The sequence below is a fragment of the Sus scrofa genome, chromosome 4, assembly GCF_054392235.1.
Source record: "Sus scrofa isolate SSC_HxYL_T2T_F1_AM1 chromosome 4, Sscrofa_HxYL_maternal_Yorkshire_Landrace_v2.0, whole genome shotgun sequence".
In the NCBI taxonomy this organism is placed as follows: Eukaryota; Metazoa; Chordata; class Mammalia; order Artiodactyla; family Suidae; genus Sus; species Sus scrofa.
The window spans coordinates 29,309,964-29,326,925 of NC_139386.1; the positions used below are offsets into that span (position 1 = coordinate 29,309,964).

The window sequence follows — 16,962 nt, forward strand, 5'->3', positions numbered from 1 at the left end:
AATCCTTAAAAAAAGCTGGTACAAGGTTACACACACAAAAAGTTTTTAGTAATATTATCAACTGATCCAGAATAGTATCTCCATTTGCATACCAGATAGCATCACTTAGATATGTAATATGGATCTTATTCTTTCTGAAGCAGAATTTCTGATTTTAGGACTCATAAATATTCCTTTGCCATTCTCTCACACACACACCCCTTTTACTAGTCACCAGTAGGTAACCAATTTTGTTAAGCTCAAAAGTCTAAGAATCATTTTTTAAATTACAGTTTTATTCTGAGATTAATAGGTTCACTTGCTGTTGTAAGAAATAGTACAGGAAGATCCCATGTATCTGAGTAAAGGTAACTTTATTCAGTTTCCTCCAGTGGTAACATCTTGCAAAATTATAGCATACTCTGGGAGTTCCTCAAATGATTAAACACAGTTACCATATAACTCAGCACTTCTACCTCTGAATATAGATGCAAGAGAACTGAAAATATATTTTTACATAAAAATGAGTACATTAATGTTTATTAACAGCATTATTTATAGCAGCCAACAAGTGGAAACAATCCAAATGTCCATCAGTGGATGGATGCATAAGTCATATATTCTATATCCTTATAACAGAATATTATTCAAACATAAGAATGAATGACATCCTGATACATGCTACAACTTGGATCGACCTTGAAAACATTATGTAAAGTGAAAAAATTCAGACACAAAAGGCCATATATTTTCTTATTCCATTCATATGAAAGTCCTGAATAGGAAAATTGACCGAGGCATAAAGTAGATTAGTGGTTGCTTAGGGCTGTGGTAGAATGAGAAAGAGAAGATGGAGAAGATGAGGTATGAGAGATTATGCGTCCAGATGACCTAGGACTTTTTAGACTATTTTAAAACCTATACAATTTGCCCTGAGATAACAAGGTGTGGACGGTTTTGAGCATAATTTGGCTTTTATAAGACAGTCTGGCTGTTGCATGGAGAATAAACCACAGGAGGAAAAGAGGGGAAACAAGGTGATTAGTGGAGAGGCTATCCCAAAAATCAAAGCAAGAGATAATGGTGGTTTGGCATAAGAATTAACTTTGTGGGTGGTATGAATTGATTGGCTCTGGATTTGCTTTTTTTTTTTTTTTTTTTTGTCTTTTTAGGGCCACGCCTGCAGCATATGGAGGTTCCCAGGCTAGGGGTTGAACCAGAGCTGTAGCTTCTGGCCACAACCACAGTCAGAGCAACATCAAATCCAAACCGTGTCTGCGACCTACACCATGGCATATGGCAACGCCGGATCATCGATTTGCTTCAAAGGTAGAACCAGATGATTTGCTGGTAGAGTCAATGTAAAGTATGAGAAAGAGAAAAACCAAAGATGATTTGAAGATTTTGGGTCTGAACAACCAGATGGATGGAGGTGACATTCACTGAGGTGGAGAAGAGTGCAAAAAGGAGCATTATTTGGACATGTTAATGTTTAGGATGTTGCATATATGGGCACCTGCTATTGACCAATAGTCTGTGTTTGGGTGTTGTCAATGTGAAGACTGCACCTAAAGCCATTAGGTTGAATGAGGTCACTTGGGACATTTGCCTAGATAGCAAAGAGGTCCAAGATCCCAAGGCAGTCCAAAATGAAGAGGCCTGAGAGATGACAAGGAACTAGCAAAGGAGATGAGTACTCAGAATAAAACCTGTAAACCTTACCTTATTATGACCTGACCTATCTCAATGTCTTTAACCCACTCTTCAGTCCAGTAGGATACTCAGTTTTTGAAACACACCAAGTCCTTTTCTGTCTTATGGCCTTTGTCTTTGCTGTGGCTTTCACCAGGCATGTTTTCCAGGCTCTAATTTTGGTCACCTGCTTCTCTTACCACAACTCGCAGCTAAATTATATACCTCAATTTTCTCTTGTTGAAAATTAATCAGTTGACCTAAGAAAGAAGTGGAAAACTTTATCCGAGCCAAATTTGGGGATTATAACCCAGGAGGAGCATCTCAGAAAGCTCTGAGAACTGTTTCACTGGTTAGAAATCAAGGCACAGTTATGTAAATTTTTTGAGACAGTGCTGTAACATCAAATGATGTATTATTGACAGTTTATATAATCCAGATCTAAGCATCATTCTCGTGGGTCATGTGACCCCTTACAAAATTGAGAAGGAATGTTATCTTTTAAGGAATTGTCCTATTGATGCTAGGAAAATATTGTTTTTTATGCTTGGGCTGGTATCCTGCCGATGGGAGCGGTTTAGTTGATGCATAATACAGGCATACAATGCACAGTAGCAGGAGAAAGAAGGCCAAAGGTCAGATAACTTTTTAATGTTTAAATTTTTATCTTGTGAATTTTTTATCAGTGAATTTTATTTTACATTCTAAATTTCCTAATAAAAAAGTCCCAACCAGCATCCTCCACCTACGACAAGTTATGGATCTTACTATAATCTGTAATTACTTCATTTGCTTTTTGTCCAGAAACCCGTCCCGCTTTAATTTAACACACAAAACCGTAACTATATGCCAAATACAAGTTCAGCTATTCCTCCCTGTATGTAACTTTCAGAAGAGCAGAGACCTCATGATCTTATCCCGTGCCACATCTCCAATACAAAGACATTGCCTCAGCAGTCAATTCTAAGTCTTCAGTACCGGTTAGCTGAACAGATTGCAGGAGTTTGACAAACTTTCAAGAAGCAATCTTTTCGCGCTCTGATCCGTCCGGAACTGCGCAGAGGGAGGAGGGCAAGGCGGGAGGGAAGCTAAGACCTCGCGCATGCGCAATGTTCTCTGAGCGCCGGCGGTTGAACCCCGCCCCTTTCCTTTGGCTGCTTTAACCAAAGCACATGCGTGGTACCAGGCCTCTCTGAATCCCGCCCCTTTCCCGTGGATAGGTTAACCAGTGCATTTGCGCAGTTCGGGGCTTGTCTGTTCGTTTGTCGGCGCTATCAATAAAGTTTTAGCGAGGGCACACTTTCTTTTTTCTTGCCAAGATGGCCGAGTACGACTTGACTACTCGTATCGCGCACTTTTTGGATCGGCATCTAGTCTTTCCGTTGCTTGAGTTTCTCTCCGTAAAGGAGGTAAGTGGGCCTTGAGAGCGGGGAAGTCTTGGGAGCCCGTGAGATGCGGAGTAAGGCCGACAGGCGGTGGCGGTAGCCCTAGGCCTGACACACGTGTGAGGCGGCCCCGAGTTGGTCCCGAGTGGAGCAGTAAGGACCCTGCCTTACTGGTAGTTTAGCGTCGTCCCCGTTGATTAGCACTGCGGAGTTCGTCCGTGAGTAGGGGTGTGGTGACAGTTTGAAGCTCAGGGGAGAAAGGGAGGGGTTTCTACTTCACTTCTGGAGGTGCCATTGCCTCAGGACTTCCGCGTCATTCTCGGAAGTTGACGATTGGCTGGCTTCGCTGTAGTAATGCCTGAGCTTAATTTAAATTCAGGCCGTTTTCTAAAAGCAAATTGGACTGTTAGAGATTTTAATTTTCCCTTTGGGCTCTGTAGAAAGGGTGGCCTTCACTTTGTGGTTTTGCTTGGAAGACGGTTTGGAATGATTTTCTTAACCTTAGATATGTAGACGCCTAGTTTCCGCAAAGTTCTGAGTTCTTTGCATTGAGTTTCGGTAGCCAGTCACATCTAGAAGCTTATATTTCGTCAGATGGGGAGGTGAGCTCAAAAATAACAACCTGATAATTTTTAAATCAAGTTGTTCTTCGGTGTATAGATGTACAGACTTCGAATGATTTAAATTGGTCGTTAACCTTCACTTGGCTACTCAAGGTATCTTGAAAAAGTATGTGGTTCTGGTAACTCATTTTAAAATGTCTCAGTCCTAAAAGTTTTGAAATGTGAGGTTTAGTAACATCTTAGGGTTTTTTTTTTTTTTTTTTTTTGGAAATTGGTCCATTGTAATAGTTATAATAAAGTAATATTGTGATGAAGCAGTTAAAATATTGGATAAAAAGTAAGTGCATTCTGTTTCTGGAAGCAGATTAAAACCTAAGTCTACTGGATTTGGGGAATAGATTTTGTGTGTCTCAAGAGCAATAAAACAGAAAAGCCCTACAAATAAACATTAAATTGTTCAGATAACTTTGCAAATCTTCCTGATGGTTATGTATCATTGGACAGGCATGATCCTCAAATTTATAGGAACCTTTTCGGAATACAGACAACTCTATAAAGTTGTTGATATTAGGGAACCGCCAAGTTTATTTTCAATAAATGTATAAGAATGTCTTGCAATATAAAGCTTTATCTTGAAAGGATATATTTTTGTCTTGATGTTTCTTTTATAGGACATACTTACATCTATATTATGGAGTTTAGATAAAACAGCCCAATCTGCCTTGTTTCCTTTTTTGGATAATAAAGGATAATTCACCAAAGATCAAGGAATAAGAAAAAATCCTCCTCTGAAATCCTTTACCAGCTCCTTGTAAAAATGCTTCTAAATTAGCCAAACTTGGCATTTTCATAGTGTCTTTATACTTGATTTTCAGAGCAGACAGAGGAAAGGGAGGACTATGTAAGTGTAAATTGGTTTTTCTTAGGGTAAGACCAAAACTATGAACAGCTGAGAATCCGTGGGATGTAAATGCCCCTTACCTGTTTCCTTGGAGAGAATGTTGGTAAGATGGCTGTAATACACCAAGGGGAAGACAGATGCTAGAGTATTTATCAGTTACTAAGTATAGGACTGCCGTGGAATGGTGAGAAATTGAAGATAAAATCCATACAGTTCATCACTAAAAAATATCTTATCCTTTGGAGGGAATAGAGATCTGCAGTTATAATACAGTGTAATAAATGTCAGAGAAATTCTGGCAGAGTGCTATCAAAATTGAAGAGATGCTATTCAGTGGGCAAAAAGGACTTTGAGTTTTTCTGGGATAGAGTAGGTACTCCTAAATGTTTTCAGTTAGGAGGCTAGGCCATCATATATGAGAGGGGAAGACTCAGGGTTTTGAAAGTGAAGTAAATACTGGAAGGGGGACTGAAGAAACTGTCCAAGACAGGGCAAAGATTGGTAAGTGCTTGGAGGGCCCACAGACTGGTCATTCTTGAAGTGAGAAGCAGTAGAAAGTTACTGGAGTAGGGGAGTTCCCGTCGTGGCGCAGTGGTTAACGAATCCGACTAGGAACCATGAGGTCGCGGGTTCGGTCCCTGCCCTTGCTCAGTGGGTTAACGATCCGGCGTTGCCGTGAGCTGTGGTGTAGGTTGCAGACGCGGCTCGGATCCCGCGTTGCTGTGGCTCTGGCGTAGGCCGGTGGCTACAGCTCCGATTGGACCCCTAGCCTGGGAACCTCCATATGCCGCGGGAGCGGCCCAAGAAATAGCAACAACAACAAAAAGACAAAAGGAAAAAAAAAAAAAAAAAAAAAAAAAAAAGAAAGTTACTGGAGTAGTATAGAAATGAGTGGAGGTAGGCTGGTGGATGAATGCCATTTAGAGATTGATGAAAAGGATTACTGATAAGAGAAAGGCACAGATATGACTGAATAACATTATTGCCTAGTTTTGTTTGTTTTTTAGGGCACCCACGGCATATCGCAGTTCCCAGGCTAGGGGTCGAATTGGGGCTACAGCCACTAGCCTACGCCATGGCCACAGCAATGCCAAATCCAAGCCACATCTGCGACCTACACCCCAGCTCACAGCAACACCAGATCCTTAACCCACTGAATAAGGCCAGGAATCAAACCTGTGTCCTCAGATTTGTTTCCACTGAGCCACAATGGGAACTCCATTATTGCCTAGTTTGGAAATATTTTATTGTCAATCTTAGCCAGAACATAGAAAAGAGTTGACTTTTTTTTCAGAGCTAGAGATTGACATTGAATTGTATTTGGTTGGAGAAAATGAATGGAATAAATGATAATTGCTAAAGAGGAGAATCTTTGCAATAGCTAAAAACAATATCCAAAGTAATGCCTAAAGTGATAGCCAAATAGGATGATAGAAAAATTAGAGCAAAGGGTATGTTTAGGATGGTGAAGCATTTTAGAGGTAATAGTGGTAGAGGTCATGAATTTAAGTTAGAGGTCTTTGAGGTGAGGTACTGGATGAAAGTTGTTATAATTTGTGGGATAAAGGAACTTTAAGGTTTTAGTTTCTAAAGAATCATCAGTATGTAGATATTGGATTTGTGGAGGAGTACAGCAGAAAGAGATGTCAAAAGAAGATTTTTAATCTACTGAAAAGTAGGAGCTGTTTTCAAGAGGTTGATAGACTGAGTTAGCAAACTGTAGCCTGTGAACCGAGCACTGTTCTTTCTGCCTGTGTTGTGTGGTCTGAGCTTAAAATTTTTTTTTTTTTTTTTTTTGTCTGTTTGCCATTTCTTGGGCCGCTCCAGCGGCATATGGAGCTTCCCAGGCTAGGGGTCAAATCGGAGCTGTAGCCACCGGCCTACGCCAGAGCTACATCAACGCAGGATCCGAGCCACGTCTGCAACCTACACCACAGCTCACGGCAACGTCGGATCGTTAACCCACTAAGCAAGTGCAGGGACCGAACCCGCAACCTCATGGTTCCTAGTCGGATTCGTTAACCACTGCCCCACGATGGGAACTCCCTAAAAAAAAATTTTTTTTAACGGATGAACTTGTACAGCCATTTCAATTATAGAGCGCTAACTGCACCAATTAAGTGAAATATTTCCTGCCAAAAGTGAACTCCATTTTTCTCATTAGTAGAACTGTATTACAAAAAATTTTATTCCATGTTATTACATTTTTTATTTCAAAAAGAAATTGTGGGAATTTGTTTCCTTCTTGTGGTACTTAAGTATTGATCGAATCATTGACTTTTGCTTTTTGACTCACAGGATCTAAAATATTTACCATCTTCCCTTTACAGAGTAAGTGTGCCTATGAGATAAAATTTAGAGAGGCTGATATAATGCGATGTACAAGAAGAGTCCAGTGAGTTCTGATGGTAGAGCAGAAATGCTTTGGATTTACTGTTGGCAGAAATAATTACAAATTAAAAGTTATTAATGCAGTGGTAAGGAGAGGTGGAATGCCAGGAAAAGGATGTTTCCACCTAAGATTAGAGTTTCCATAGGGCAAATTGAAAGGAAACTTTATTTTTTGTCAAGTGAACTTTTTTATCAAGTATAACATGCATGAATACAGAAAAGTATGCAAATATAATAAATTTTTTTTTAAGGAAGCACATTTATGTGTGACCACCATCCAAATCAGTAGATAAATCATTGCAGACATCTTAAAAACCTTTCTTCTGACCTCTCCTAGTCATTACTCACACTTCCCAAAGACTAGTTTGATGATATATTGGCCTTTAAAAGATTTTATATAAATGGAATTAAGCATTCACCACCTTGTACTGCTTTGTATGACTTCTTTCATTGGGAGATTCATCTAAGTTGTTTGAATGGCAGGGGTTTATTCATTTTTGAAATGGAATGTTAATCCATTGTATAAGTTATGCTATAGTTTAACCGTTTTAATGTTTATAGACCCGGCCGTTAAAAATAGTGCTGCTAGGAAGGAACATTCTTGGAAAGGTCCTTTGAATATATGCACCCTTTTCTCTTGAATACCTAAGAGTAGAGTTGCTGGGTTAAAGGGTATTTTAGCTTTAGAAGGTAAAAACAACTTTCCAAATTGGTTATAGTTTTGCCAGCAGAGTAAGTGTTCATTTACTCTATACATCTTTACCAACACTGGTATTGTCAGTTTTTTAGTTTTCAGTGTGGTTTTAATTTACATTTCCTTTATAATTAGAGAGGTTGAGGACCTTTTCTGGTGCTTGTTGGCCATTTCGTTATACTCTTATGGAGTGCCATCTTTTTCTTACTATTTTGTAGGAGTTCTTTATGTAGTTTGGAAGGTTCAGGTTTGGTTTTGTGGCTCTACCCTTTGACCACTTTAATCTTTTCATGGGCTGTAAAATGTTGTAGAATCTTCTTGCACTTTTCTTTCCTTCAAATTTAAATTTAGTACGAAAATCTGGAAACCTTGTCTTGACTAAACTATTTGATTAAGACATTTTTTGAATTCACCTTCTATCTCCCTGAATGCTGTTGTATAGAATCCTTGTATATTGCTTAATATACTTCATGTTTATTTATTTGGGTTTGCATATGTATCTAATTCGGTTGTTGTACAGTGGGTTAAATTGTTTTTTTTTTAACTCTTTGCAAAAGCCAAAACCAGCAAGACAAAGTTGACTTATAGAATGGATGCTAGTTTTGTTCCAGGGTGTGGATGGGGAAGCATATAAATAATTTTTACTATTTAGTGAAAAAAATAATGTGGGGCTTAAAGAGAGGCCACCTCAAGGAGAAATGGGTAAGCATCATGTGGATGTGAGAGATAACTGAGACAGTAAGAACATTTAAGAATTGATTCCAAATTACCTGAATGTGGAGAGGAGTCAACTATCAATGCAGTTGGTGTGGTTGTTTGTTTATACAGAGCCTTGTTCTATAAAAGATGACATCAATCAGGACACATAAAAAAAATCAGTGTAAGTCAGAAGTTGGTGGGAATGGCTTTGCAGTGTAGCCTTTATTTTAAAGTTACTAGGTAAACAAGATATTTTATGTCTCTGAAGTTTGGTCCCTCACCTTTATTCTTACAGGAGAGTGAATTAATAGTATATAATATTTTATTTAAAAAATGTAGTTTAGGACATGTTGCCAGATACACTGATACTAGTTTAGTATTAACCAGTTTATTTGGGGGAATTTCAACTTACTCATTAGAAAGTAATTTTTTCTTGCAGATATATAATGAAAAAGAATTATTACAAGGGAAATTGGATCTTCTTAGTGATACCAACATGGTGGATTTTGCTATGGATGTATACAAAAACCTTTATTCTGATGATATTCCTCATGGTAAGTTTTGTCATTACAATTGAAGCTTGGCTTGTGAACTGAGGGCATGTGTATTAAAAGTTTTGTGATTTATGGAAGTTCCCTGTTAGCCCAGTGGGGTAAGAATCTGATGTTGTTGCTGCTGTGGCACAGGTTTGATCCCTGACCCAAGAACTTGAGCATGACACAGGGGACGGAGGCCAAAAAAAAGTTTTGTGATTTCTAAGTGTTTTAGCCAAAAGTCTTAGTAATTATTTGAATGATTTAAAGGTTCTTTGGATGAAAGGTAATATGAAGATTACAGGTCTTTGAAAGTATTATTTTCTCACCATAAAAGGTGTGAAACTACTTTGAAACATGGTCATCAAATGCCTTCAGTTCATAGTATGCATCATCGAAGTTGTGCTTATGGATCAAATTGTTTCCTTAGAATTATCTGAGAATGTTGCAGGTGTTTGGCTTGCTAACTCTTAGTTAGTATCTTGTATGCCTTAGAGATCCCTCTTTTATTTTGTCTTAAAGCATCTGGGTATAAAAGTTAAGGATTTGATATTGCTGTGGCCTAGGTTGCAGCTGTGATTCGGATTTGATCCCTGGCTCAGGAACTTCCATATGCCTTGGGTGTGGCCAAAAAAGGAGAAGAAAAAAAAGGGCATTGGTATTAGTCCTGATTCTAAAACGTGTGGCCCCAGAACCAGCATTACCTGCTCACCTGGGAGAGCTTGTTAGGAATGCAGATTCTAAGGCCATATCCCAGGTCTCCTTAATCAAAAACTGTTGGCTGAAAACTAGCACTCAAATTAGAGAATTACGGGAGTTCCCTTAAAGCTCATCTGGCCTTGTCACCGCTGTGGCTCAGGTGTTCCAGTTGTAGGGTTCAGTCCCTGGCCCAGAAACTTCTATGCTGTGGGTGTGACCAAAAAAAAAAAAAATATTCTAGGATAATATTCAGTGACAACAAATTCAGTGAGAGAATTCAGTGACAGTGAATTTAAAAACACTTAAGAATGAAGTCTCTGAAATGTAGAGTTAAATAATTGTTCCTATGACAGTTTCTTCCCCCAGTGCATATTCCTCACTTAAAGAATTAAAAAAAAAAAGAAAAAAGGATTCTCTTTTCCTTTATGTGCCTTTGTAGTGTTAGGTAGAGGAAATTGGATTTGGGATAGTTACTGAGTGGGTGATTCCTGGCCTGTAAATATGTTGGGGAGAAATGAATAAATATATGCACAATTTAGATAGGTTGAAAAATTTCCAGCGGTACCCTCACAGTGAGCAGTATGGTTTAACACTGTAGTACTCATTTGTGTTTCTAATTAGCTTTGAGAGAAAAAAGGACCACTGTTGTTGCACAACTGAAACAGCTACAGGCAGAAACAGAACCAATTGTGAAGATGTTCGAAGATCCAGAAACTACCAGGCAAATGCAATCAACCAGGTAATGTCTCCTTTATTTGAATTCTAAAAATTCTTTTTTCTGGATTAATACAAATGTTAATTCATTAGTGCTATGTTATTGTGGCCTAAAAGTTCAAGCTTTAAAGAATGGCTTTATCTTTTATTTTCATTTATCCTTATTGTGTAGGGACCAGGAAGTTCCTAATTATAAATGTTTGGTACTATTCTTTATAACTTCTTTACCAGTTAATACAAACTGGATTATGTTGAACAGCTCCACCCTCCTTCCTCCTTCCCAGGGGCCATTTGCCAGTGTCTGGAGACATTTTTAGTTGTCACAACTGGAGAGGTGCTACTGGTATCCAACCAGGAGAGTCCAGGGATACTGCTGTACATCCTAGAGTTCATCTGCCTGTACCCCACCTCCCCCAAAAGAATGACCCAACCCAGAATAGCGGTAGTGCTGAGGTTGAAAAATGCTATATTTGAGTGTATTGCCCTAAGCACATGGGTTGTTCACTGTAAGAGAAACCTGAACTCACTTTATCACTATGCTATGTTCTCTATACTAGCCCAAGGAGGGTAGTATAGAGCTACCATACATATAGATACGGTTGTATTTTATTCTTGACTTCTTCTTAACTGGAAATACACTTACTGTTTGGTTTCTAAAGAAAGCGTGTTACCTTACTGTGGAAATATATATCACTAATTGAAGCCCTTTGGGTTGTTTAAAAATGTTTAAAAATAAAATTGAAATAAAATCAGGAGTTCCCATTGTGGCTTAATGGAAATGAATCTGACTGGTAACCATGAGGACACAGGTTCTATCCCTGGCCTCGCTTAATAGGTTAAGGATCTGGTGTTGCCGTGAACTGTGGTGTAGATTGCAGATGTGGCTCGGATCTGGCATTGCTATGGCTGTGGTATAGGCCAGCGGCTACAGCTCCAATTCGACCCTTAGCCTGGGAACCTCCATTTGCTGCAGGTGTGGCCCTAAAAAGACAAATAAATAAAGGAAAATAAAATCGTCTACTAAAATTTAATGTTGCCATTGTAGTAAATCTTATCTGTCAGTATTGTCACTTGAGGAATTGTTCAGATTTACCATATTGCACCTTGATAAGTCATTGAACCAAATTTTTAAAATTTCTTTCTTTCTCTAGCTACCTCCCTATCTACCTACCTACCTACCTATCTGTCTATCTACCCATCTATCTATCTACCTATTTATTTGTTTATGGCTGTGACCACAGCACGTGGAATTCCTCTGGCCAGGGATCAAACCCACACCACAGCAGCAACCCAAGCAGCTGCAGTGATGACACCGGATCCTTAACCTGCTATACCACAAGAGAACTCCTGAATCATATTTTTAGAGTGATTGACTCTTAAGTTTTCATTCGTGATTTGGGAAAGTGTTAATAGATATTTTTTAGAAAAGTAGCAAATAAGTGTACTTTTTCTATACTATATATAATATACTACATATATATACAGAGATAGCTATATCTTACAAAGCTATTATATATATTTTCATATATATGTATATAGCTTGTATATAGTTATCTCTTGTGTGTCTACGTATGCTTGTATACACTTAGAATATAATGAGTAATTATAGGCCTTTAAGTCACATGTAAGTGCCCACAAAGGGACAGCTGAAATAATCTAGATGTTAGGGTACAGCAGAAAATTTAGGGTTTAAATTTTAAGTTTAGTTACTAACACACTAGGAAGTAATAGGATTAGGGTATGAATAAGATGAATGTAGGTTTGTTCACCAAATATTAGAACTCCTTGTAGCTTAATAGGTACTGAGTTGGAGATAAATGAAAGGGTAGATTGCGGGTTAAAAAGTTGTAATCTAATTTAATTTATAAACTGATCATTTTTTGAAATAGTAACCTCTCCCTGCCGATTCCCCATTTTAAAATTTCATTGAATAGGAGTTCCCTTTGTGGCTCAGTGGTTAACGAACCCGACTAGGATCCATGAGGATGCAGGTTCAATCCCTGGCCTCGCTCAATGGGTTAAGGATCCAGCATTGCCGTGAGCTGTGGTGTAGGTCGCAGATGTGGCTCAGATCCCACATTGCTGTGGCTGTGGTGTAGGTCAGCAGCTGTAGCTCCTCTTTGACCCCTAGCCTGGGAGCTTCCATATGCTGTGGGCGTGGCCCTAAGAAGCAAAATAAAATAAAATAAAATTTCATTGAATATATAGTGTTGTCCTCATGCTTTCCCAGAAATACTCAGTCAGCCAGAGGACAATGATTATATACCTGAGCTATATAAGAGATGCCAAACAAAGTTATTCATCATGATCTACAGCAAGATCTTTTTTGTTTGTTTGTTTGATTGTTTGCTTTTTAGGGCTGCACTTGCTGAATATTGAAGTTCCCTGGCTAGGGATTGAATTGGAGCTGCACCTGCTGGCCTGTGCCACAGCCACAGCAACTTGGGATCCAAGCTGCATCTGTGACCGACACCATAACTCACGGCAACACTAGATCCTTTACCCGCTGAGCAAGGCCAGGAATCAAACCCACATACATCCTCATGGATACTAGTCCGGTTCGTTACTACTGAGCCACAATGGGAACTCCTGAAACCTTTTTATGTTAAAATTTCATGGGTTTCTATTCAGTATTGTAATGTGCTCTTGTTAATTTTAGTAATAACACATCACCTCCCCGGTGAAATTATGTTCCCAGAAGACACACCATAATGTTCCTTCTTGCAGTAAGCATGAGAGAGAATGATTTTGTTTTTGAAAATGTCCAGAAGGTGGACAGCTCTGTGACCTTTCACTTTTTCCTTGGTGTCTTTGTCATCAGTTTGTCTTTTACCAGCCTGCCCACATCTCAAGCTAGTTTTAGAAAAGTTAAATTGACACTTTGGTAGATAATAATTATATAGGTTGCGTAACATAGATAGCATGTAAGTTAGGCGTGCTTTATTAATCTTGTAAATTGCCAAGTCATTGTCCTTATGCAAAATATTAACATTGTGGAGGAGGACAAAATTTATATATAGGATTAATTCCTGCTTGTATAGTACATTTATATCAATCTCTGTTATATTTTAAGAATGTATTTATCCATTAGGAATGTATTTTCAGTAGAGCAAATACCATTCTCAGTAGGTTTTCACCTAAGTAGACTATGACCTCACGGTAAGAGTACTCAGAATAGGGATTCACTGGTGATTCAGTGGGTTAAGGGCATTATCACTCAGCATTGTCACAGCTGTGGTTACAATCATTGCTGTGGCATGGGTTTGATCCTCTGGCCCAGGAAATTAAACATGCCACAGGCCTGGCCCTCAACAAAAAAGTAGTGGTCAGAAGTTCTGGTTTTATTATCTAAAAAATTTAGATCATGTGGATCAGGACACACGATTTTCAGTTAGGGCTAAAGAAATCTGAAAGCGAAATTTTAAAGTTTACGGTTCTCCTTTAGTTCCTGTTCCTTATGTCCAAAACATGTTCTGTTTATTTCATTCTGGAATCTTCTTTTTAGTGTTTTAAGTATTCAGGTAATTAATGGCTTTATGTGAGTAATAAGATAGAAGTTGGTTATGCTTATTTTGCTTTCTGTGACCTATAAAATAACAGTAATTTTTGTTTTTTATTACTAAGGGATGGTCGGATGCTGTTTGATTATCTGGCAGACAAGCATGGTGTAAGTATTAGTCTTTTAAAAAATTGTTTAGTTGTCATGTAATAAGGCTAATTACGAAATAGTGCTGTATAGATAGATTCATGGCTCTATTATATCAAAAATATAATTTCTAGATTTGTTAGACATAATATCTGGTACATTTTTGAAACTTTAGTTTTTAAAAATGGGTCTTGATGGAAAATAATATCCTCCCTTTAAAATAAAAAAATAAACTTAAAAAAAAATAATATCCTCCCTTTAGATAACAGAAGTCTCAAAACATTTTTTCCAGAATGATCATAAAATATACTTCTGATAGATTAACAAGTAGGTAAAGACAGAACTGAATTTGAATTAGAATGCCTTGAGCAGTAGAGTTAAGTAATGTGTTAGCTGCCCTGTGTAGTACACTAGTCCTTGATATTATCAAGACCTTCATAAATCCCCAAAAATGTTGTTATAGGCTTTCGTAGTCCTCTCCCAGTCTCCCTCTGCTTATGCTAACTCATTTTGAGGCTTTGTATATAATTCTTTAACTTGCATTCAAGTTTTAGCTCTCATATAGCAGTTATTTTAGCAAGAGGCATGCTGACCACTGTGGGGAATTACTCTTTCTGGTTTCCATTTAGAAAGTTTGATGTATTTGTTAATGTTCTAGTTCAGACCCCTTCTCTTAGATTTCTTCTCTTTCACTTTGCTTGCATCATTAACTTGAAAAGTTGGTATAATTTGGGAGCCAGTTTTTGCAGAGAACTGAAGTTTACTATATACATTATTTGTATAGAATAACACAATCTTACAGCATATGCTTGACAGTGGTCTAAGCTCATTCACCAGCTAAGGGACTCATACGTCAGACCTTCAGATACAGTTTAATTTGTATCACAAAAAGGTAGGTGTTGTTACAAGTTGTAACTCTTTGAGGCCAGAATTATGAATGTTAAATCCAGTAATTCCTAATATATATTTTAACAGTCGTGTGGGTTTCTGATTTTTGTCAGGGGAGTATAACTTTTGAAAGAACAACCTGAAAGAGTAAATGGTTTGAATTTTAAAACTCAAGATTAAGAAATAGAACTTAAGCCTTTTTCCCTTTTTTTTTTCTTTTAGTTTAGGCAGGAATATTTAGATACACTCTATAGGTATGCAAAATTCCAGTATGAATGTGGAAATTACTCTGGAGCAGCAGAATATCTTTACTTCTTTAGAGTATTGGTAAGTAATTTTTTTTTTCCCCTGTCTTGTAGGATTACCTTGATTCCTCAAAACATGACTATAGATTTGGTTCTGTCCATTAAGTTTTCAACAAGCATTGGCAAAAGGAGGAAAAAAATAAGGGAATTTTCAACAAAACCCAAATAGGAAGAGGAAGCTTAATATCAGGGCCTTAAAATCTGGAGGGAGATTTAACTTATCCTTGGAATCCAAAAGTAGGAACCACTAATTAGTCATTTTATGTATAATTGTATGATTTTAGTAGAATTCTGTCCTGTAATTTATTATATTACTGTACAGCACAGTGAGTGGCACATTACAGATACTTAATAAATATTTATTGAAGAAACCCATTTTTTTTGTTTGTTTTGCTTAAACAGCTGCACTCACAGCAAACGGAAATTCCCAGGCTGGGGATTGAACCCCCAAGCCTCTTCAGAGACCCAACGCACTGCAGTTGGATTCTTAACCCACTGAGCCACAGCAGGAACTCCCAGTATTCCTAATTTTAGTTCAGTGTTTTTATGCTGTATATATTCCTTGAACTTGTTCTAAAAGCTGTGAAATTCTAATGATATTTGAAAAGATTTTATGTCTTAATAGTAGCTTTTTTCTATTTACTTCTGTTGTCAGGTATTAGAATATAAAGCTTAGTGGGTTTTTTTTTGTTTTTTTGTTTTTTTTTTAATTTAGGGAGTAGATGAGTTTCAGTGGTACTGCTGGGGAAGCAAATCCCTAACAACAAGTACACTTTTGTTTTAATTTGTTTGACAAGTTCCTAGATTCATTGCTTTTGTCAGGGAAAGAGAGTTGTATGAAGCTAAAGGAAAACTCAGGCTTTCGCATTGACGGATTTCTTTCTCATTCTGCCTTCTGTTTAGGTAATCATATTGATAAATCCCCTCTAAAGTTACTGAAATGCTCTTGTTTTATCTAGCCTCTTATATGTGAAATTATAATTTGTTACTTTGGGTTATCAAGTAAGTACCTAAGTCTCTGATATCTCTAGTTAAATCTAGAAGTTGGAAATGACCTCTTAAGACAGAGACTGTTTGTCTTCAAACCTTGGAAGAGTCTGTTTTTTCTGTCTTTATTTTCTGCCTTTCTTCTTTTAGCCTCATATGTCACAAAGAAAAAACTCGTGGCTGCTATCTTTCATTGTTTTCTAGGAAATTAAATTTTCCCTTTTTTTCAAGAAAAGGAAGAGTTTGGTATTATTAAATCTACTAATCCTACACTAAAGAAAGTATTCAGACAACTTTATTTTTAAGTAAAACAATTTTTTTATTGAAGTATAGTTAATTTAGTGTCAGACAGCTTTGTTTTTTAAAAGTATTGTTCTTCCTTCAAAGAAATAAAAATTTGTTTATTTCCAAGTTTGATTTTAAAAATTATTTTCCTTTACTCCTATTTGTAAATGAATTCTTATAGTTTAGCTGTGGTTAGTTTGCAAGTATATTGAAGGTAATGGGTGATGCTAAATTTGTAGTGGCTTATCAGAAAATTCCATCAGTTTTATTTTGAATATTATGAAGGATTTAGGAGAGCAAAAGTTGATTACTTTGGAAATGTAAACAGTTTAAACCAGGATTGTAAAATCAGAAGCCTGATATGATTACAGGTACATGAAAAGAGTTGGTTATTCATATCATTTGTTAGTGCTGCTAGTGAATTTTGAGAATGAAGATTTAGTGTCATGTTAGAGTTCTGGCACAGTAAATTTATTGTTGCTGGTCAGCGAGTGAATGTGCCATTTTGCTAAGACATGGAAACTTAAGGTAACTGCTGGAAATCCAGATATTGAAACTCTTCTAGCATATCCACCCTTGAAAGCAAGTTGGTATGAAGAGC

General features: G+C 37.4%; 1 protein-coding gene and 1 long non-coding RNA gene across 2 annotated transcripts in view; one reads left to right on the forward strand and one right to left on the reverse strand.

Annotated features, from left to right (window-relative positions):
• Window positions 1-2,971: 2,971 nt before the first annotated feature.
• Window positions 2,972-9,944, reverse strand: LOC146403739 (uncharacterized). Its single transcript, XR_014843483.1, has 2 exons — window positions 5,393-9,944; window positions 2,972-5,081 (listed from the first exon to the last, which is right to left on the reverse strand). It is a non-coding gene; the product is annotated as an uncharacterized LOC146403739 (long non-coding RNA).
• The window catches only part of EIF3E (eukaryotic translation initiation factor 3 subunit E), a 54,611-nt gene continuing 40,623 nt past the window's right edge, over window positions 2,975-16,962 (forward strand). Inside the window, exons 1-5 of the mRNA XM_021089027.2 lie at window positions 2,975-3,080; window positions 8,744-8,858; window positions 10,158-10,275; window positions 13,875-13,917; window positions 15,007-15,111. Coding sequence (XP_020944686.1) covers window positions 2,991-3,080; window positions 8,744-8,858; window positions 10,158-10,275; window positions 13,875-13,917; window positions 15,007-15,111 — 471 coding nt within the window. The 5' untranslated portion in view covers window positions 2,975-2,990. The remainder of the gene's footprint in view (window positions 3,081-8,743; window positions 8,859-10,157; window positions 10,276-13,874; window positions 13,918-15,006; window positions 15,112-16,962) is intronic.